Source organism: Geotrypetes seraphini, chromosome 1 (genome assembly GCF_902459505.1).
Source record: "Geotrypetes seraphini chromosome 1, aGeoSer1.1, whole genome shotgun sequence".
Taxonomy (NCBI): domain Eukaryota; kingdom Metazoa; phylum Chordata; class Amphibia; order Gymnophiona; family Dermophiidae; genus Geotrypetes; species Geotrypetes seraphini.
The window spans coordinates 195,036,385-195,059,938 of NC_047084.1; the positions used below are offsets into that span (position 1 = coordinate 195,036,385).

At 40.6% G+C, this 23,554-nt stretch overlaps 1 protein-coding gene across 11 annotated transcripts in view; it reads right to left on the reverse strand.

Moving 5' to 3' along the window:
* Positions 1–3,802: 3,802 nt before the first annotated feature.
* The window catches only part of IRF2 (interferon regulatory factor 2), a 158,987-nt gene continuing 139,235 nt past the window's right edge, over positions 3,803–23,554 (reverse strand). For all 11 annotated transcript variants that reach the window (XM_033943347.1, XM_033943262.1, XM_033943298.1 and 8 more), the window contains 3 exons: positions 22,234–22,395; positions 10,519–10,562; positions 3,803–5,382 (listed from right to left, as the gene is read on the reverse strand). In XM_033943347.1, coding sequence (XP_033799238.1) covers positions 5,074–5,382; positions 10,519–10,562; positions 22,234–22,395 — 515 coding nt within the window. In that variant the 3' untranslated portion in view covers positions 3,803–5,073. The remainder of the gene's footprint in view (positions 5,383–10,518; positions 10,563–22,233; positions 22,396–23,554) is intronic.

Genomic DNA, 23,554 nt, shown 5'->3' on the forward strand with positions numbered 1-23,554 from the left:
AAAGCAAAGATTAGAGAATGAGTATAAAAAAATTGCAAAATACTTGAATAGCCTCTGAGCACAAATCAGGCTGATTATTAAAATTAATTTGCATTGCACCAACTAAATCCTGCATAGATTAGGCCATCCCTTCAAATAGTTACCTCACTGGACTCCCATATTTCCACTATTGTGACCTCTCTATTGGCTAACAGTGATATCATACTGCCAATTTGTGATGCTGTCATGAATGTTTTAAGTATCACAACGTTAACAGCTCTCATTTGAGGTAGAGTTGTTTGTGATCTCTCTACTGCGAGGCAGGTGGGTAAGGTGAGGATTGAAAGAGGTTATTTTTAGTTACCGCTTGTGTGTTGTGGGAGAGACTTCTGGTTGATCTAGGATTAGAATCAAATCTGGAAGAATTCCAGAGGAAATTAAATGGTTGACTTTTCCTCGTAGAAGTGTCTAAATTATATGGGCTGTAGTGTCTGCATTATGGGGTAGGAGTTGCTGGGTAGTGTGCTGTATCTGGTATGGAACCTGCTACAGTTGTGTCACTTATTGTTTAGTTTTTACTATTAGATGGTGTTGTAACCCTATTTGCGGCAAGTTCTGACTGAGCTAGAAGTTCAAGGGAGCAAGAGGAAGCTTCCAGACCAAAAACAAGTTAATTTACTTTAAATGCTTATATGTTACATTTTACAATCCACTAAAAGTATCCAAAGTAGATTTCAAAAGATCTTATACAAACCTGATAAAAATGATACTTCAGCTCCATAAATGTATTTTCATGTTACAATCATTTTCTCCATAAAAATGTATCTTAAAATTTTAAAAACATATCTAAAAACACTTATGTATCTTACCCTCTACCACGTGCTCCTCACTGCCACACAATATCCTTCCTTTAAGGAAACTATTTAAAAGATAGATCTATCGAAAAGTATGTGTGAATGATCCTCTGCCTCAACCCTCCCTCAGGAGTGAATCTGTACAGTTCAGACAACATAAGTTTGAAAGATGTATTGCTCTGATGGCAGCATGTATGGACAAATTTCAACTGAACCTGAACAAAGAAAAAACTAAATTTAGGGGGGGGGGTTTGATGCTTCCCCTGATCAAAATCATGATTCCTTAGTAATAAATAATGTGTTATATAATTTGAAATCTTCTTTGTCTGTAAATTAACAATGGACCTGCGGGTAAATCTTATAAGGAGCTGTTTTTGGACAATGTGTATCCTCAGAAGAATTCGTAAATATTTCAGTCAAGAACAATTTAGGTTGCTTGTACAAGCCCTTTTATCTAAGTTAGATGATTGCAACATTATCAGCCTCTTCTACAAAGCCGCGCGGCAACAGCCCCAAAGCCCCTAGTGCGGCTTTGTAAAAAAGGCCGTTTGAGTTTAGGTTGTTCTAAACTTCTATTGAGAAAGTTGTGCACTGTCCAAAATAAAGCTCTTCAGCTTATTTGCTCAATGAAGAAATCTGAGCAAATTACAGCTTGGTATGTGCATTTCCTTTGGCATCCTATGGAGACTAGGATTCATTTTAAACTTTACTGTTTTATATTTAAGATCATTCATGGTTTAACTCCAATTTATTTGTTTGTGGAGATTTTTTTTACTCTATGTTTGGAACCCATAATCAATTGAAAACGATGGTTAAAAAAATATGTGTTCAACATCTCTTTTTTATAGTGCAGCTAAACTGTGGAATCTTCCTCCTAATTCTTTTATGCAAGTACATAATTATGTTCAATTTCAAAAAGTAATTAAGACTATTCCATTTTGAAAGTATTTTGTCCAAAATTGAGTACATGATGACTATATATGTGTTAGCTTTCCTTTAATTAAGTGACATTTTTATGAGGGATTGTTCAAACGTGTACTATTCTGCTCAACTGTTATCTGTGTACTTCTGAGATATATTGTTCCTGTTCTACTTATTGTAATCCACTTTTGAACCCTTTTATATGGTGCAGGCAGAATATAAAAACTGGGTAAAGTAAGTTCTTCAAAGGTAGTATTGGAAGCCTGTTTTTTAAAAAAGCTTGAACTAATGGCACAACTTGTGCATACTCAAAAAAGAACATTTTGCTGGCATTGAGTTTCAGCCTGATGGTTAAGAGCAGTGAGTCAGCTGAAACCTAGTTTAAATGCTGGTGCAGAATTAATACAAATCTTGAAGAAAGTCACTCCATTTAAATCAAAGATTAAATACAACGCAAATTTAATTTGCTTGCATATTTGGTAGAACTCTGCTCAGAGACATGAAGGGAATAGTAAGAAGATCCAGCGTTCAGTTCGTTGGAACAGTAAGAAGAAGCAAAAATTGTTTGGTGTATTTGCTATCGTGTTTAAAGTTAGTGAGACTTCACCTCCAGTTTAATTTGTATTTAAACTTAATGGCGGTTCCCTGAAGCAGTACCAAAACGTGGCACGTTGGAACCAGATAAAAGTCTAAGCTAAGTCTCAGTATTTTCAATACACTTTTAAGTGATTTAAAAAGAGATGTTCCTTCATAGCTCGGGTGCAGAATTAATGGCAGCTGAGCAACCAAGATGATAAAGGGGATGGAACTCCTCTTGTATGAGGAAAGAGGAAAGAAGAAAGAGGTTAGGGCTCTTCAGCTTGGAAAAGAGACAGCTGAGGGGAGATATGATCAAAGTCTACAAAATCCTGAGTGGTGTAGAACGGGCACAAGTGGATCAATTTTTTACTGCATCAAGATTTACAAAGACTAGGGAATGCTTGAAGTTACAGAGTAATACTTTTAAAACCAATAGGAGGAAATATTTTTTCACTCAGAGAATAGTTAAGCTCTGGAATGTGTTGCCAGAGGATGCGGTGAGAGCCGGTTTAAAAAAAACGTTTGGACAAGTTCCTGGAGGAAAAGTCCATAAACTGCTGTTGAGAAGCCACTGCTTGCCCTGGATTGGTGGCATAGAATGCTGCTACTCTTTCGTTTTTTGCCAGGTACTTGTGATTGATTGACCTCCCTGAAGACAGGATACTGGGCTAGGTGGTCCATTGGTCTGATCCTGTAAGGCTATTCTTATGTTCTTATTCTATAACATAACGCCTGATTTCTAGGAATACACTGAACCGCCCATGCCCCTCTTCAGAGATGTGTGCAATAAATTTTATAAAGAAAACAAGTGAAGCACAAAACTCACCTCATGGACACCAACAATGCAAACAAAACAAAGATAGGCAAGTGAGATGTCTAAGTCCAACCAAGGATTTTGTGTTTGTCATGTTGACACGGTGCTTTTCCTTAGTGTATTTGCTTACTGAATATCTCACTAGTCCCCTGATGAAGACATCTGACAAAACTGGGATCCTAGTTGGGACCACAACAGAAGAAAGTGTTTCTCTTTGTTTGACTTCATTTTGGATTAATAAACATTATAACCTTGGTTGGATTTAAGACATCTCACCTGCAATAAAATTTAGGCACGCATTTTATAGAATAGGGTGCAGGGCAAATCTGCCCATAAACCCAAATGCCAACAGCTCATTAACTAATTAGTTTGCATGGGGATCTGAACCCAAATTTTGGCAATCTATATACAATCCAAGATTTAACCTTCCATTGCCTCAGCTACAATCAAATCGTGAGTCCCCCAAGGACAAGAAAATACCTACTGTACCTAAATTTGACTTACTTTATAAGCAACAACTGAAAAATTGCATGAGCTAAATCCAAAATCCCTATCCCTTCCCAGATAACTTATTTTATGCTAAATTCTTACCTATATTGGCTGTAGGCAGATACCAGTGAGCACAAATTACAGAAAGAGAAGCCAAGACAAAACATACTTCTATATCATACTTATTTATTAATCCACAGGATACTCCGCGTGCTACAGGATAGCTCATAACAGTTGTTTCACCCTCTACAAAATTGAAAAACAAAAATGTGCCACAAGGACATAGTAATTGCTAATAAACTGGAAACTATCTTAAAATTATAAATTTGCTGTAGAAAAGATAGAAAACAATTATATTCACCTTATATTTCATCTTGAATAAAATATTCCCTTGTATAAAAAATTAAAAACAAACAAAAAAAAGCTTGCTCTGGGTAGGATTAGAATTCTGTTAATCTGGGAATTTGCATAATCTCTCATAATATATTTTTTAAATTGTACCTCAGCATTCAAAAACAGCAGATTAGAAAAAAAAAAAAAAGCAGTCTTAAAAATGTGTAACATTCATATTAGATGTAATTCTATATTACTCTACAACAGGGATTCTCAACCCAGTCTTCGGGTCATACCAATCCAGTCAGATTTTCAGAATATCCATGATGAATATGCTTGAAATAGATTTGCATACAAGGGAGATAGTGCGTGCAAATTTATCTCATGCACACTCCTTGTGGACATCCTGGAAACCTAACTGGCTGGGTGTCTGGCCGAGAACCTCTGCTCTGCATCATATTGTTGCAGATATGGCATTTAAAAAGGAAGGAGTCAAGCATGTACCTTTTAGCAAGAGCAAGGTCGTGAAAGATCTATATTTTTAAGTGCTATTTATAAGGTGCAGAAGCAGACTGCAACGTTGCTAATACTGCACTATATACATATTCACAATAGATACTCTTCTTATCTTTATTTGTACTCTAGTTATTCTATTTTATTGAGTCAGAAAAAAGACCAAACAATTCCAGCTAGTTCACATTTTCCTTTCTTCCATTCCAAGGCTTTTTTTTAGTGCTGTCAAGGTCCTGATCTGCAATAAATAAAGCCTCTGCCGCCAGCATGGGCACTGGTCCTCCGACAGCACCGGAATGCGAATGAAAAGTATGCATGATGCTCTGCTCATCTTCTGTAATAACCTTGGAGAGACAACAGGGCTTCAGGTACTGAATGGTGGGAGTCCTGAGTTAAAAACTCCATCCACTGCATTGGAGATAGTCAGATCAGTATTAATACAGGTCAGGGATTTTCCCCAATCCTGTCCCCCTTTCCCCCCCTGAATGGCCAAACCAGCGTCACAGACATATGCTGTTTTCAACATGACATAACAAAACAAGTAATCTGAGGATCGAATCAAAATAAACAAAAATCAAGAATATCCAGTCCTCAACAGCTCTTGACCCGTGGCTGAGCAATGTCCGATGTCTTCTTAATCACACTTGCTCGGGTTTCGTGGTCCTGCCTGCTGTTGCTGCTGCTGGAGGGTGCAGGGATGAGAGAGGTAGTTTCAGTTAGGAGAGGCCATGAGCTGCTGTAAGGCACTGGAGAGCTCTCTTCTTTAATAGTGACTTGGAGGTCAGGTTTGCTGGAGGTCACAAACGTTGCCATGCTGGGAAGCAAGCAGGTGCTCCTCTTAATCGATGTGCTCAGAAACTGTGCCCTTTCGGTGCTTTTCCCTTTCGATTTTGACTTTCCCTTAAAAACAGAAGAACACTTCATATGGATAACAGGAGAGACTAGTGCCTAACAGCAAAAATAAAATAAGTACCTAGCAGACTGCCTACAGTTAAGGGGATTACTTGCACCTGCTTTTCTAGTTAATTATCCTCCACTTCCCTTCCTTTTTCATATCTTACTCATTAGGGATTTTTTTTTTCTAATTACTGGTACCAGCAAGCCAGTTCATAGGGGGCAAGTCAGTATTAGTGCGCTAAAAGACAGACACCAAAGAGCCCACAAATCAGTAGAAGCTAAGCGCTATTCTATAAGAGCTACTGGATATCCAGATGTCACTGTAAAATACAGTGCATGTTGGTATTTAGGCACCATCCTTTAGCGTGAGCATGTATGACCTAAATGTTGCAATTTTAGAATGTAACTTACACACATAAAATAAGAATATTCCAAGGCTCCATAGGTCCAACAGTGGACAACCCAGGTCCCAAGTACCTAGCTAGATACCAAGTAGTAAAACAGATTTTATGCTGCTTATCCTAGGAATAAGCCAATGTGAGGCCTACCCATGCCCCGCCTACATATACGCTCCCTTTCAAATACAAACCATGCATGTGAGCAATAAATTTGTAGAATAGCATTCAAAAAGCATGGAGCACATATATCAGTGTATCGCAAACTATGTGCCAAGGCAGATTCCAGGTGTGCTGCGAGATGCCAGCAAGGAGGAGAGGCACTGGCTGACTGCTTACAGGATGTGCCTCTTGCGGCGAGAGGCATGTCCTGACGTGCATGACGTGCATGACGTCATCACATCGACGGCCGCGGCACTGGGTTTAGTGTGCTGCGGTGCCAAAAAGTTTGCGGGACACTGACAAGTACACACGAATATTACATTCATGTCCATAAAGTGCTGGTGTTCTATAATCTTAGAGTGGACGTACATTTATGCACCGATGGGTGAATTCTATATATGGCGTCTATTGTTATTATTTCTGCACTGAATTTTCAGCATGGAAAAGCATTCTAACGGATGGAAAGCTCTGAAATGGGGCAAAAACAGCAGGTCTGTATGAAAACACACTTAGGGCCTAATCTGTAAATGGCATCTAACTCCTAGGCGCCGTTTGGCACAGTTGTCAATCATCTACTAGGTGCCATTTATAAAGTCACGTCTAGCGGTACCTAAGCATTCATAGGCACCGGTACGTGTTGAATCCCTAGGCATACTGCCATTTAGGCCAGGGTTTTCTTGGCCTAAATGAGTGCACCTAATCCATGCCCAAACTCCACCCCAAATCCACCCCTAACCACACTTACTTGCCAATAGGTGACTCGGTGTAGACACCTACTGCGAGGTGGTAGGTATCTACTGATTTAGATTACCAGCTAATTAATTTTAATGGGTTTTTAACAGCCCTTTCAATTATTGGCACTGATTAAGTCAATTCAAAAAATTAAGTTAGGTGCCTATATTGGCTAGACGGACTGATCTAGGTGCATAACTTTCGGTGTCTTTTTACAGAATCAGGGCTTTATTGCCCCCACTTATAGAATGGACAAAACGCAGCAATCAGACATCTAAAGAACCTTCACGTCTATGACTCTGTCTCCCAGGCTCATCAGCCCACTGGCTACCCATAGCCAAACACTGCATCTATAAAGGCTTGATGCTAGCACACATGGCGCTAGGCTACATGTCAACTAAGCTTCCTCCATACGTGCCAAACAGATCACTCTGCTGCCAGGAGGAAACATACCTCCAAACATCCCCTAGTCATGCCCTTCAACTACAGAACTCTAGATGACGATCCTACTCCCATTTCTTACCAAACTACTAGAGTCGACTGCCCCTGCAGATCAGATCCCTCAAAGTTATTTCCAGTGTTACTCACAGAATAAGGGATCTCTCTTCCATGTCAATCTGCATTTGTTAGCACTTGCAACATGATATCTGTCTCCCAACAAGTAGACACTTGCATCCTATCTGCACCACTGTTGGTCTATTATTGAAGCTTCCAGAAAACCTTCCACACAGTGATGCTATCATTTCAAATGGACTTGTTTCACTGTCTGGTGTAATCTCTACTTCCTAGATCCAATCACTTGTCCTCTGTCATCCATTATGGATTATCTATTTCATCTTTCCAGTTCTGGACTCAAGACTACGTCAGTACATGTTCATCACAGTGCTATCTGTACCTTTCATTCAGCATCGGACAAGAAACCATTATTTGTGCATCCCTTGGTTTCCAAATTCATGAAGGCTTTATGAAACCAAATCTCCAAGGAGAGAGAACCATGGTTAACGTAGCCAACAGGGTGTGATTAGAATCATGGTGGCTCAAGCTTGACAAAGTTTGAGTTGAGCTTTTCCAACAAGGGGTATTGGGAATGCAGAGGAACTAATCCCTCCAATCTATGAGAAAGGCATCAAAGTCTAGACCAGGGGTCACGACCCTCCAAGGTCATTTACCTGGCCCCTGCTCGAGAGTTTACTGCTCATGTTCCTAGCCATTGCTGACCTGCTCCATTGTAGCTTTTTCACTATAGCACTCTGCAGTTCTTATGTTCCTCATTGTGCACAGCCAGTAACCCCCTCACATGAGCTGGATGGCCAGACACACAGTGCTGACATCACACTTCCATGCTGCGTGACCCATCCGCTGAGTGCATGGGCTAATGTGCACAGCCCTGCTGCTGCTGAGAGAGGTTCTTGGAAGTTTGGTACAGCTGGCAGGAAACTTTTGGCATTAGTGAACGTTTCAAACTTCAGTATGCTGTTTTGGCTCTTTTTGTATATTCCAAACCTCATTCTGACACTCCAATAGTATATTTCAAAAGCAAAAGAGAACTGCAGACCAATGTACAAAGATGCAGGCTAAATTTATTTAAACCAAAATCATGAATGCAGTTAATGTTACCAACCTTGTACCATACCAAGGGACCCGACACGGTTTGTGTTTCAGTAAACACGCCTTCATCAGGGGTCCCAGGTGGATAAGGTTTCAAATAAAACACAAAACAAACACTTAGCCTGATAGGATCGCAGCAACGAACAGTGAGAGAAATCTTGCTAAGGCTGAGTTTCAAGAGATTTCTCTCACTGTTCGTTGCCTGCATCTTTGTACATTGGTCTGCAGTTCTCTTTTGTTTTTGGATTGCTCTCCCTTCACTGCAGATTTTGTTGGACTTCTTTCCTTTGTTGCTCAGTATATTTCAAGCCTCATGCTGGTGCTCCAATACTTTCTCTCTGTGCGTTTCAAGACTCATTCTGAGTTACCATCTACTTCTTTCTGCAGGTGTTTTAGAGTGCTTTGTTGTGATCCCTCATGACCATCTGTTAGTTTTTTGCTGCTCCAGCATCATTAGCATCGAATGGAGAGACACGCAGGGCCATCTGTACTCTCCCTCAGTTACTAGTTGCCTACACAACAGCAGGCCAGCAATGCCGACAGTCAGGCCCTGAGCTCAGGCCAAGCCAGCAGGCCAAAATTGGTCAATTGGCCACACCCTGGGCCTGACTGGAGCCCCACAGCACCAACAAAAAGTGTGTGGGTTCATTACCGCTTGCCACCCAGTACCCAGAAGCCCACGCCAGCAGCAGATGTGATAGCTATGTGCACCCATCCCAAAGAAGAAATTGCCATTGTGCATCCCTAGGAAACAATTATGTCAAGGGAAAGAAAAATTGACTCAGAGTGCAGGATACTCAAAGAACAGTGGACCTAAGATTACTTTTTCCATGCAGTACAATGAGAGAGCTGTTTGTCTGGTATGCCAGTATTCAGTGGCTGTGTTCAAGGAATACCTATGTCTGTGAACAGAAATTTTCCTGAATGAAAAATCTGAAATCTCCAACCAGATCCAGACTAACTGATGCACACTTGCATCACTTGTTACGACTGGCAGTGACAAACATGGAACCGGACACTGACTATCTCATTAACTAAAAGCAGGCTCAAACTTCCCATTGAAATACTGGTAAGTTTATGTTGGTTAAAATTGTTTATTTTAAATATTATATTGTTCTTTCATGTTTTCTTTGCACTACAAATAAGATATGTGCAGTGTGCATGGGAATTTGTTCATGGGTTTTTTTCAGACTATAGTCCGGCCCCCTGAGAGACGTCTGAGGGACCCCCCTGGCCCCCTGTTTAAAAAGTTTGAGGACCCCTGGTCTAGACTACTGGGAATGTAGAGCCTAGAGCAGTAAAGGGGAAGCTTGTGGTAGTGGGGGGAAACATTTAAAAGATCCACTACAGGAGTCTCAAAGTTTGAAAAGATTTGATGTAAAGTAGATGTGTTGAGAGACTACTTGTACAGCTGAAGGAGTCTGTTCAGTCTGTCTGCTAAGGCATTCTGTTTCCCTGCCAGATAAACTGCTTTGAGCAGAATGTTCTGAGCAATTGCCTAGGTCCATATTTGTAGTGCTTCCTGGCAGAAAGTATGAGACCCTGTGCCTCTTTGTTTGTTCAAGTAGATCATGGCGACTTCACTGTTTGTGTAAATGAGTACTACTTGATTCTGTAAACACTCTTTAAAGGTGCAGAGGGCATTTCAGACTGCATGAACCTCTGAGAGATTGATGTGGAGAGTTCAGACACTTTGGGTGTGTAGACTTTAGGTGAGCTCCCCAGCCTATCATGGAAGCATTTGTAGTAAGTAGCTTCTGGTGGGGAAGAAGCTGGAAAAGAACATAAGACTTGCCCCCCAAATCTCTGAAAAAGAATTAAAAACCCATAGCCAGACCAATTAGAGAAACAAAGGCATCCTTATAAAACCAGACTGACCTAATACCAAAAAGAACAAGCTGGAAGACTCTGGTAGACAAATACAAAGAAGGTGTACATTCAGGAGAACATCCAAAATTTACGTGGAACGATTCAGGCATCAAAATGGAAATTTGAAAGTCCTTTCTGGAATGGGGTGTTTTCTTTGTTTGCCTTCCTTCAAAAGGAAGACTATCAGAACAACTTACTTTAGGATGATGTCATATTAAAACCATACAATCAGCAGGCTCACAAGGAAGGCCACACCCAAAGAGAAAAACCCCTAAAGCCTGGAAATAAAACTAGAGCACTTAAGAGTGCTGCTCAAAAGAGCTCCCATAGAAGAAATGAAACTGAAGAATGCAGAACTTAAGCCACTACTTACCACTGTTCTCTCTTCATCACTTTGTGTGCTATCTGTGTCGCTTTCTGTTGGGAAACACAGAAATGAAAAATGAAATCAGGATTATACATATTCCGCAGTAACAAACAGCAGTATATACTGGGCTCTTCTCTAAGGAGGGATTTGCTCAAACTGCTATGCAGAGATGTCACTTAAGGCCCTGCAAGCTCAGCCACCGGCCACACTGCCTTAAGTCTAAATCCTAATGGGTTTTTAGAATAATGGTCTCAAAACAGAGATAGACAAGCAAAGATTAGAATTTGTAGCATGATGTTGGTCATTTCAGATACACAAAAGAGTTCAGAAAACTACCTTCAAGAATTCTCTTCTTCTTAACCATTAGTTAATATTTAACAATAAATTCTTGATTGTAGAAGTGTAAACATGGGGATGTCTGAGTCTCAGTGGTGTTTATGCAGCTTTACTAAACTCTAACCTGCAAAAGAGTCCAAACTCTCATCTGCTTATCATTTTTATTTTTATTTAGAAGTAGGAGGAATTGAGCACCTCAGTTATTCATTTTCCTGCCCTCCTATTTTTTGGGGAAGGGAAATTACTACTGAATGTTAACACAATACTCAGCAAAACTCACAAAAAGGTTTAGCACATGAAGGGTAAAGTTAACAGAACTTCTAATCAGGGCAGGCACATAGCTTCATATGCTGCACCTATTTTATCAAGGAGCAAATGTGTCTATGGAGCCCTTCCCCTCACAGAAAGCTGTTGCACTTCTCCAAAGCAAACATAATTTTGTGCATGCATGTGCTGATAGTAATCGGCACATTTTACAAGATACACACTTAAGTACTGATCCTGCCCCCCAGGAGCACCTACAAACATATTCCATAAAAGTAGGTAGAATGTTTTCCTAGCACTTCCTTTTATACATGAATACCCCAGGCAATTTTATAAGCATCTACCTGACCATATAGAATATACACTTCTCCCTCCGTATTTGAGGGCAATAGGCACGAATATGAAATTTTGCAAATAACTCTTTTATATGTTACTTGCGGTTTTGGGAAAGTGCTGTCGTTTTTACTATTGAAACTGCGAATAACATATAAAAAAAAGTTATTCGCGTTTTTTTCTTATTAGTGTTGAAAGTTCAATACTGGAATACTGTACCTGTATATTGCTCTGAAAACGACCTGCTGCCCACACAGGAAAAAGTCTCTTTGTAGCTTTGTTGTTTTCTTGTGTTTTGTGTTTGATCATTATTGCTTTGTTTTGCCACCATGTATTCGATTGTACATTTTTTATTTATTTATTTATTCTATTCGTACTTTGCATATCATACTATGCAGATGACAACAAAACAAATATGGACATGCTACTTAGAACTGCACCGAACCATAAATTACCCCCTAAATTGTCTTTGCTTTTTACTTCCTGTTCTCATTAACTTGCAGTAATATTGGATTTTGCATAGAAAAAAGCATGAGTATTTTTAACGGTGCCCCGACAATACTCAGGGAAACGAGATCATCTCATTGGTTCCTAGTTTCACTATGACGGCTGCACCGTTATCGCTGTAGGGAACTAATTCTATCATTAATATCCCCTGGAGGTACATGTAATCAAGGCAGATAATGGACGGGGTACCCATTTGAGTTTCCTCTGCTGGTCAGTGTTGATGCCGGGAGAGGTTACTTACTTTTTCTTTTGCTGAAAAGTTGCTCTACCATACAGTAAAAGGAAAAAAACTTTAGTGATGACGTGTTGTTTTTTTTTTTGGGGGGGGGGGGGGTGGAGTCAGCGGCTGAAAAAATCGCGAATAAGCGAAACCGTAGATACAGAAATCACGAATATGAAGGGAGAAGTGTACACTCAATTTGCTCATAAAATGACTCTCTGTGTCTTGCATTGTTATGGAAATGTAAGTATTTGCAGTAGCACTAGTAATAAATCTGGTTAAAAAGGTTCCTAGGCACTAGTATTAAATCTGGTTAAAAAGGCTCCTAGGCATTTTTGAGGAAAGTGAAATGCCTCTTTCCCCCTCCTCCCCCCAAACCTTTAGTAAATAAAAGTGTCCTGGGGATGGGAGAAGACTTATCTTAGTCAAATACAAAAAGTAGTTTCACTCATTCATTCCTTCCATCCTGGTTCACCTAAAACCAAAGGTGACACGTCAAAATCGCACGCAGACAAAGCTGGGCTGACAATCGCACGCAGGACATCAGCACACCGGATTTAAACTGAATTTTAATGTGCTCCGAGGGGGAGTGTGTGTGGGGGAACCCCCCACTTAACTTAGTAGTGTTGGCGCAGCCATTGGGGGTGGGGTGGGGGGAACCCCCAAACACACACATTACAGAGGAATCTGAACTTTTTCCCTAAAAAATAGGGAAAAGGCCGGTTTCCTCTATAATGGGGGATCCCCTCCAACAGCAGCGCCAACACTACTAAGTTAAGTGCAGTGGTTACCACCCACACACCCTCGAAAATTCAGTTTAAACCCGGCACGCTGATGTCCTGCGTACGATTGTCGGACGGCTTTGTCTGCGCGCATTTGTCTCACACGGTTTAGTCTATGAACCAAGACCAAACTACAACCAAAGAGAGCTTCATGGCCTCTGTTTCTAAGAATAAATCTAAGGTCTGTACTATGGCCTGATAAGGATTCCTTTCTTGTTCTTTTAGCTGAGGTTGAAAATCTATACAATATACAAGGGGGTACTGATAAGTCATTGGCTTTGAAAAGAAAGTAAGCTATGGGATTGAAAAAAAATGTATTTACTCTACACATTCACTACTGAGCTCCACACACTTATGACTTTGTTGTTCTAACTTCTTTAACCCATCCAAGAAAAATTGTTTTGACTGTACTGCAAACCACTTGTGCACAACTACTGTGGCATCCTCAGTGCTTGAAAACTCTCTTCCCTTGAGATGTTTCTTGAGGTCAGGAAATAGGTAGTAGTCTGAAAGGGATAAATCAGGTGAGTAGGCCAGGTATTTCAGAAATTAAATGGCAATCTGCCAATTTCTGCTGTGTAATGGCTGCTTTGTGAGGAGCAGAATTGTCTTGAAGAAACAAGATTTCTTTTGAAAGCTTGCCTCAATGTTTGGAGACCAGTTGCTGCTTAAGTTTGTTGAGAAGTGCAACGTAGTTCTTTGCCATGATAAATTGTCCCAGAAGACAGATGCCAATACATTGCTTGATGACTTCTGTGTCTTAAACTTCTTAGAATATGGAGAACCACTGTGTCTTCATTCTTTGGATTGTTCTTTTGTCTCTGGGTCATCCATACTAGATGGTTCAAAAATCTCATAAAATCCCACCAAAATCAGTCCAAAATAGATTGTGAGGCAACCACTCTATCACGCTTCTGGTCAATATTGAGACATTTGGGAACCCATTTGGCTGAGAGCTTTCTCACATCTAAAATCTCGTGAATAATATAGCCTACTTGTTCTTGGGTTATCGCCAGGATTTTTACTATCTTTTTAGCAGATATTCTTCAATCATACAGTATCATGGCTTGAATGGCATCCATGTTTTCAGGAATTCTCACTTGATTTGGTCTCCCAGAAGTGCAAAAGTGGCATTGTGAGACTGAAAGGTGAATAAGAGGAATATGTAGAAGCTGATAAAGAAAAGGCTGAATTGCTTAACAAATATTTCTGTTCTCTGTTCATGGCCGAAGCGCCGGGAACGGGACCACAGAAGACAAACATGAATAGGGATGGAGGGGTAATAGACCCTGATCGATTTTCAGAGTGTTGTGTTCGTGAGGAGCTAGCTAAATAAAGGTAGACAAAGCGATGGAGCCAGATGGTGTACATCCGAGGGTGCTGAAGGAACTTAGGGAAGTTCTGGTAGCTCCGCTGACTGAACTTTTCAATGAGTCTCTAGAGTTGGGAGTGGTACTGGAGGACTGGAGAAGGGCGAATGTGGTCCCTCTCCACAAAAGTGGAAGTAAGGAAGAAGTAGGGAATTACAGGCCAGTAAGTCTGATTTCTGTGGTAAGCAAATTAATGGAAATGCTTTTAAAACAGAGAATGGTGAAGTTTCTGGAATTCTGTGGATTACAGGACTGGAGGCAACATGGATTCACTAGAGGTAGGTTTTGTCAGACAAATCTGATCAATTTCTTTGACTGGGTGACCAGAGAATTGGATAGAGGATGTGCACTAGATGTGGTGTATTTAGATTTTAGCAAAGCCTTTGACAGTGTTCCACACAGACGTCTGATAAATAAACTGAGTGCCCTTGGGATGGGTCCCAAAGTGACGGGCTGGGTCATGCATTTCAGCTGCAAAAACCCAAGGGAACGGTACAGTTTAGGGGGTGAATAACTTGTGTGCCCGACGGAAGAGCGGGACTTGTGTGTGATTGTATGTGATGATCTTAAGGTGGCCAAACAGGTTGAAAAAGTGATGGCGAAAGCTAGAACGATGCTAGGTTGCATAGGGAGAGGTATGGCCAGAAGGAAGGAGGTATTGATGCCTCTGTATAAGACTCTGGCGAGACCTCATTTAGAATATTGTGTACAATTCTGAAGGCCGCATCTTCAAAAAGATATAAAAAGGATAGAGTCGGTCCAGAGGAAGGCTACTAAAATGGTGTGTGGTCTTCGTGATAAGGCATATGGGGACAGACTTAAAGATCTCAATCTGTATAATTTGGAGGAAAGGCGGGAGAGGGGAGATATGATAAAGACGTTTAAATACCTACGTAATATAAATGTGCATGAGTCGAGTCTCTTTCATTTGAAAGGAAACTCTGCAATGAGAGGGCATAGAATGAAGTTAAGAGATGATAAGCTCTGGAGTAATCTGAGGAAATACTTTTTTATGGAAAGGGTGGTTGATGTGTGGAACAGTCTCCTGGAAGAGGTGGTGGAAACAGAGACTGTATCTGAATTCAAGAGGGCTTGGGATAGGCACGTGGGATCTCTCAGAGAGAGAAAAAGAGTTAATTGTTACTGTGGATGGGCAGACTAGATGGGCTATTTGGCCTTTAACTGCCCTCATGTCTCTATGTCTTCGTTTTCTCTGCTCCAATGTTCTGTTCTAAACACGATAAAAAGGAATTGGCTAACTCACCTGATCCTTGGGGAGAAGAAGTCTAAAGAGATGGGGCAAATCTACAGATTGATAAATAAATAGTGGACATCAGTATGAGCCCTTCGTACATAAACGAACATAGACCTCTGGCTCAGGCGATATCTCAAGAGGTGACCAGCACCAGACCACAGTCTAATTGAGAATTGCCTCATACATCATGTAGTCCATGTGTGTCTAGAAATGTAAACTGCATTATGCAACCTCCCAAAACTGGATAGACTTTTTCTCACCAAGGAAAAGGGGGTTTAAATGGGCAACACATACATACTGTCCCTAAATACACACCTTGTGAGAGAAACAACAATGAATGTAATAAATATAATAAACACTATAAATATATATATATATATATATATATAGGCATTTGCACTTTACGTTCTTTTCCTGTTATATGCTTTGCACTTTATATATATTTTCATACATATCTTTGTGATATTTATTGACCAGATATCCTTCATCATGGTGCTATAGGCTGCATTTGCACTTTAGGTTGTATTTTAGTTACACACTTTGTATTTTATGAAGCACCTTGTATTTTGTATGATTATTTATTTATTAATTATTTATTAAGTATTTATGTATTTATTATTTTTTTTCATTCGCACTTTACACATAGACACTGGTACACCACACATATTCTTTTATATATATATTTATAGTGTTTATTATATTTATTACATTCATTGTTGTTTCTCTCACAAGGTGTGTATTTAGGGACAGTATGTATGTGTTGCCCATTTAAACCCCCTTTTCCTTGGTGAGAAAAAGTCTATCCAGTTTTGGGAGGTTGCATAATGCAGTTTACATTTCTAGACACACATGGACTACATGATGTATGAGGCAATTCTCAATTAGACTGTGGTCTGGTGCTGGTCACCTCTTGAGATATCGCCTGAGCCAGAGGTCTATGTTCGTTTATGTACGAAGGGCTCATACTGATGTCCACTATTTATTTATCAATCTGTAGATTTGCCCCATCTCTTTAGACTTCTTCTCCTCAAGGATCAGGTGAGTTAGCCAATTCCTTTTTATCTTGATTATCTTTTGGATTTTATTGGCTACGATCCAATTAGGGTTTTTTACTAGTGCTGTTCTAAACACAACAACCTAGTTGCTGACAGTGGAATAGGTAAGGCAATTATCCCCAGCCTAATGTAACCCGACATATAAATTTTTTTGGCTGAGTTTCCTTTTAGGAAAAGATATTTCATCACCTCTCAGCACTCTTTTGCAGTAAAATCTACATTTTGCATTTTCACTTCAGATCTGCAAAAAAATTTAAATAATCAGGCTACAGTTATGAAATTTAAGTCAGACACATATGAAACAATAACCTTTGATGTGATGAAAGTATTATTTGCCTAAAAGTAGGTGAAATAGGAAAGCCAAAGACTTATCAGCACCCCCTCATAGAATGGCAGGGATGAGTACCATATTTTCACGCATGTAACGCGCGTGTTATACACGATTTTACAAACCATGCATAACCATGCGCGTTATACGTGTGAGCGCGTTGTACAAATTTTTTTTTTTTCATTCTGATCCGGCATTCCCCCTGCGAACCGGCATCCTCTCCCCCGCTCGCGTCACCCCCCTCCCCCGCGATCCTACATCCCCCCCAGCACCGCAAAGACAACTCTTACCCGATTGGGCACCGGCACCGGCACCAATGCACCAGTGCCAGTGCCCGAAGATCCTCCCTCGTTGGGTTGGGCTGGGTTGGGCGGTGCGAGAGAGATCCTCCTTCTTCCTGTGCCGGGCTGGACTAGGCTTTGAGCATTTGCGCATGCTCAAAGCCTTCTGGTCTCGCTCTCTCCGAGATAATCTCGGAGAGAGCGAGACCAAAAGGCTTTGAGCATGCGCAAATGCTCAAAGCCTTCTGGTCTCGCTCTCTCCAAGATAATCTCGGAGAGAGCGAGACCAGAAGGCTTTGAGCATGCGCAAATGCTCAAAGCCTAGTCCAGCCCGGCACAGGAAGAAGGAGGATCTCTCTCGCACCGCCCAGCCCAGCCCAGCCCAGCCCAGCCCAACCCAACGAGGGAGGATCTTCGGGCACTGGCACATCCTGTGCATTGGTGCTGGTGCCGGTGCCCAATCGGGTAAGAGTTGTCTTTGCGGTGCTGGGGGGTGATGTAGGATCGCGGGAGAGGAGGGGTGATGCGAGCGGGGGGGGGGGGGGGAGGATTCCGGTTCGCAGCCGGAGTCCAACCCAGCCCAACGAGGGAGGATCTTCGGGCACTGGCACTGGCACATCCTGTGCATTGGTGCTGGTGCCCAATCGGGTAAGAGTTGTCTTTGCGGTGCTGGGGGGGATGTAGGATCACGGGGGAGGGGGTGACGCGAGGGGGGGTAGGATGCTGGTTTGGAGTAGGCGGGAGGAGGTTTTAGCATGCGCGGTATATGCGTGTGCGCGCTATATTAAAATTTTATTATATAAATTTCTGTTCCCCGCGCGCTATACCCATGTGCACGTTTTACACGGGTGCGCGGTATATGAGTGAAAATACGGTAATGCTCTTATCACAAACCACCACTCTCTCCCCTCCCCACAGGACATGCTAACATTGTGACCATGGACAAAGCAAGAGGACTAAATGTTCTGTTAAAAAAATAAGTCAAACAACAACTCTAGTCCACTGCTGTTTTCACCTGCTGTCTGAACAGGCAGAAGGAATAAAATGTACAAGGAGAAGGTGTCTCTCCTTGTTTGCCAAACCAAATTTCTCTTAATAACCTATATACAACATCATTTCTACATGAAGGAACCATTTCTTTTTCCTGCCAAAGAAACCTAAGACTGCTACCTTGTTTTTAGAAATACACGGGGAAAGCAATTTAATGATAACAGGTATACAATTTCTTTTGAGCAGGACAAACATACTGTATATCAGATATTCTGTGAAAACACTGGATGCTTACAGAGTGTGGAAGGGAGTGGTAGAGTTAAGTTTCAAAGAATTCTTCTTATTGATAATGTTTCTGTTTTCTTTCCAAGCTGCCCTGATATTAATCTAATCTAATTTCCATCTTATATACCGGATCATTCCAGCAAGGACTCGAGCCGGTTAACAAAGATTTAAAAGAATATAATATAAAACAATAATGAAGGTAATAGAAAAATTTTCAATAAATTAGATCATTCCTTAGTTAAGAATCTCTGAAAGAGATAAGTTTTCAGATTTTTCCTAAAAAGTGAAAGAGATGATGATATTAGGCTACATAACTGTGAAAATACATTCTTACTTCTTCTTTTCCAAATTTATTTAAAAAAACATATATAAGCATTTCATCTTAAAGATCTTAGAATCTGTTGTTTACAAGATTTAACAGTATTTCAGTTCCGTGAGGCTAAGTAAAACTAGCTATATATGAAGAATTTTTCAGAGTAACCATTGCTTAATCCCTCCTTCCAATAATTTTAAAGTGGAGAGAACACAACATTCAAAGAGCTGCCAGTCTCTCAGGGCAAACCCACTGCATATACAAGACTAAACCGTATCTGCCAAACATGAAAAGGAGAAATAAAACATGAAAGTACAAGTTCACTGCACCACAGCTGATTATGCAATAAATATTTAACATATTATTCAATAACAATAAGAAACTGACTTTGGCAAGATGCTAAAAAAAACATCTACACTACTGAAAAAAAAGTCATTCATTCTGGATAACTAAACGCAATGCCCAACTGCCTTAAATGCTAGAAACATGCATCTCAAATAAAACATAGGGGATTTTTTTTTCTTCCTTCTTTAAAGATCCACATTTATTGTTGATGTTCTCTGTCTCTGCCTTTAGCACAGTAGTTGCAGGTCCTGAGATCTGCAAGGCCTCTCTCTCAGGTCTATCCCAGTCAGAGCCCTCTAGTTTCCCATGATTTTGCATCTACAAGCACAGAACATGCCTCTTACTCAAAGCTGTGGTTGGCAGGTGTGAAAGATGCCACAACATTAGGCACTGCAATTGTCACACTGTACAGGCCTAAAGATAGCCTTGCAGAGTGAGACAGGGGCAGGAGAAAGGAGCTATATCACGCATAAGCATTTGGACATCAATACTCCTCTATAACAATGAAGGAGCTGCTAGACCAGTCATTGAGCTGACTGCTAAGAAAATGGCAGTAATGGTTCCAGTAGCAGGAGATTTAGTATGAGATCTGTGAGCTGGAATATACTCACAGACAGCTCTGCTCCCCTATCCCTATGGAAACGCTAAAGGAGGTAGGACTGAATGGATGAAAGCAACATGGGATATAGAGGTAGAAAAAGGATAGTAGAGAATGCCTGGCTGGGAACAACAAGAAAATAGTGAGAAAGAAGGAGATAATATGAGAAATGACAGAGAATAGGAGAAAAGCAGGAGGCGTGACATAACAGCAGAAAGCAGGAAGACAATGGATGGGCTAGAGATAAGAAAAGAAAAATTTTTCTGAAAGCAAGGACAGATTACAGAAAATAGAGAAAACAAAGGGAAAAGGAGCAGTCATGAACCAGACAGTATTACAAAAATTGACAACTACATTTCAAAATAAACATAACTAATTGAACATCTTTAAATCAAAATTTGAACTTTGTACATATTAAGATTAAAATAGATCAAAGCGAATGCCATAAAACTGAAGCAAAATTTTGCTAAACAAACCACAGAATTTTCTGTCCCCATGCTGTAGAATTGGTTCCTGATCTGCTGCAGGAAAACCAGGAATATTTCCTAGAATGTCATCTGACTAAGCTGAGACCTCTTTAGAAGAAGTATGTAAGAAAGATTCAGAGAGAGTAAGGCAAAGTTATTAACTATTAAGAAAGTGTTATGCCGACAAAAAAAAAATAAAATTAGCTTTACAAAAAAGCCTCGAAAGTCATGAAGGTCGCCCCGCCGGGCTAGCTGAGCACTTGATCACATTCTTTAGCAGGAGAGAAGTTAAGCTGGATGCTGTGCCCCCCCCCCCAGCTGTGCCATGTGGTGCAAGAGTGCTCTAAAAATGCTAAATATGTGAAATCCAGGCAAGAATCCACATGAGGAGAGCCCAAGGACTCCATCCCAATGAATTTCCAGGTGAAATTTGCAGATTTGAAGAAGCAGGGAGCTTTAGAAAAAAAGATTGCTAAAAATCCAAGATGGCTGCCGTCAAAACTTCACCCCAAAATCACAATATTTTTCACACTTCCCAAACTCTAAAAATGGCAATTTATGATTTTTCAAGAGGGGGTACATAGGGGAACATTTAGAAACAATAAAAACCCCACTTTTCCAACCTCCCCTAAATTTCTTGCATAGGCTATCAGCCCATGTACTCACTGTGAGCAGGCAGAATCTGTGCTGTAGCCTGGTTACTGCTCTCTCAGAGTAGCTGGATGAGAAAATTCACTGCTACAATGCTGGGAAAAAATAAGCTGGTCTTTGGGTTGCCAGTCAGATTCCTATGTCTGACTACACCTCCACCACTGTGAACCAACAGATGCGCACCAGGTTGAGCGGAGGTGCGATGATGCATCTGGCACCCTGTGAGATCCTGCCAAGCTTCCTAAGGGTGCCTAACAACCTGTGCTCGACCCCTGATTAACAGGAGGTTAGACCACGTCAGGGACAGCCCTAAGCTCCAGAGAAAACTATGAAGGTTGGCTAACAGGTACCCAGTGGGAATGGTCTATCAGCTACAGACCGAAGTATGTGAATTCTCAAGCAGGCAGAGCTTCAAAATTGTTCCAAGCACTAAATTACCCAAAAAGGGGACAAAATCATATTGAATTAAAATAATAAAATGGGGAGAGCAGAACAAACATTCCTGCAGGCTCACCTATTGCACTAGAAATTGCTTTATACTTCAAGTTTTGGGTTAGATACAAAATTAAAAGTAAAAATGGGAAAACAGACTGAATTTGAGGAATGAATACAAGGATTAAACACTAAACTAAACTAAATCTTGGACTTATATACCAAGTCATCCCTGAGAAACAAGGCTCAACTTGGTTAATAGTAGTTGTAGTTAATAGAGAGAATTGACCTCATGGAAAACTTATCTGCTAGAAAACACTGAAACAGAGGTCCTGGACCTGATGGGCCGCCGCGTGAGCGGACTGCTGGGAATGATGGACCTCTGGTCTGACAGAGCAGAGGCACGGCTTATGTTCTTATGTTAGAGTAGTTTTCAAGATTTTTTGAAAAATTTGAAAGGATAGACAGGATCTTATTTGAGAAGGTAGGTCGTTCCAAAATGCTGTTAATAAATAGGGGAAGGAATGAACAGTGAGGTTTATTCTCACTCTACAGAAAAGAAGCTACTTTCCTTTCCAGTTCCTCTCTCAACTATTTATTCAATTTTGTATACTGTTCTCCCAAGAGAGCTCAGAACGGTTTACATGAATTTATTCAGGTACTCAATCATTTTTCCTTGTCTGTCCCGGTGGGCTCACAATCTATCCAATGTACCTGGGGCAATGGGGGGATTAAGTGACTTACCCATGGTCACAAGAAGCAGCATAGATTTAAACTCACAACCTAAAGGTACAGAGGCTGTAGCTTTGTAGCTTTAACCCCTGTGCCACTTGGCACTGGTCCATCCCAGGACTTATATGGCCCGCTGCATGAAATTACATTCTGGTAACTTTCCCAGTCCCTTCTTACCTGGGCAGGAGATGGGGGAGATCTGTAGTGGATAGTGCTGAATCTTGCTGGTGGACTGATCGTCACTTTCTGTCATCACTTCTACCACTTGGCACACATCTGGAGGATTACTGATGATCACCTGCTCTTCCATACTGCTATCTGGGAACTGCTGGCTCCATACTGCAACAGAAGGAAAAGGCATAATGCTTATTTTATGCTCCTTCCAAAATGGTTTCACAAGGCCTATTTGCTTTGATTTATATACAGCCTTGCACAGAACAGCTCACAGCAGAGTTTTTCTTTCACCTTTCAAGTCTGAGGCAAAAGCCTGAAGTTGCTTTCTTGTGGTCCATTATCTAAACCATTAGGGAATGTTGAAAGCACAATTTCATGGGGTTGGTTACAGAAGGTGATCAGCTTTTAAAAAAACAGCACAATTTATATGCTTGGGTGCCTTTGACCACATGGGAAGATTAGGTCCTTACCTCGAATCTTCACTCTGGTAGAAGTGTACAGGAGCCTTGACAAATGGGTTATGTATCCCCAAAGGCAACACAAAAACTCAAAAAATACTGCCAAAAAATAATAATAAATAACCAAAAAAATGGCAGAACCCTATATATAACTCTCTAAGGGAGTTCACTGGCACTCATATGTTAATCAAAGTTGCTGAATGAAACAACCAATAGATGAAAATCTCCAAGAGGGAAAAATATATAGGGAGGAGAGGCTCAAAAAGCCTCACTCCTCAGCGGGATATCAATTGATGCAAATAAAGTGCAAAGTGCTAAAAATGCAATATAAAGTGATGAAAAATAAGTGTAAAAAGTGCATGTAAAAATGCTAATTATGTTGAATATCTCTTTTTCTCAATGTTAAAAGTTTGTATAAATCAATGTGAAATCACAATCCCAACATATTGCGAAATCTTATATATTACTGAACGCAATTCATAGACATAACATAACTTATTTTTCTATACCGCCTTAATCAAAAGAATTCTAGAACAGTGGTTCCCAACCCTGTCCTGGAGGACCACCAGGCCAATCGGTTTTCAGGCTAGCCCTAATGAATATGCATGAGAGAGATTTGCATATAATGGAAGTGACTGGCATGCAAATCTGCTTCATGCATATTCATTAGGGCTATCCTGAAAACCCGATTGGCCTGGTGGTCCTCCAGGACAGGGTTGGGAACCACTGTTCTAGGAGGTTTCCAAAAAAGAAAAACTGGACAATTAGTGAAATACAGAATAATAAGAAAAGGAACACAGCCTGTTATATTAGAAAGACATTAAAAATTTAAAATTAATGGAGTAAAATTAATTATATTAAAGATA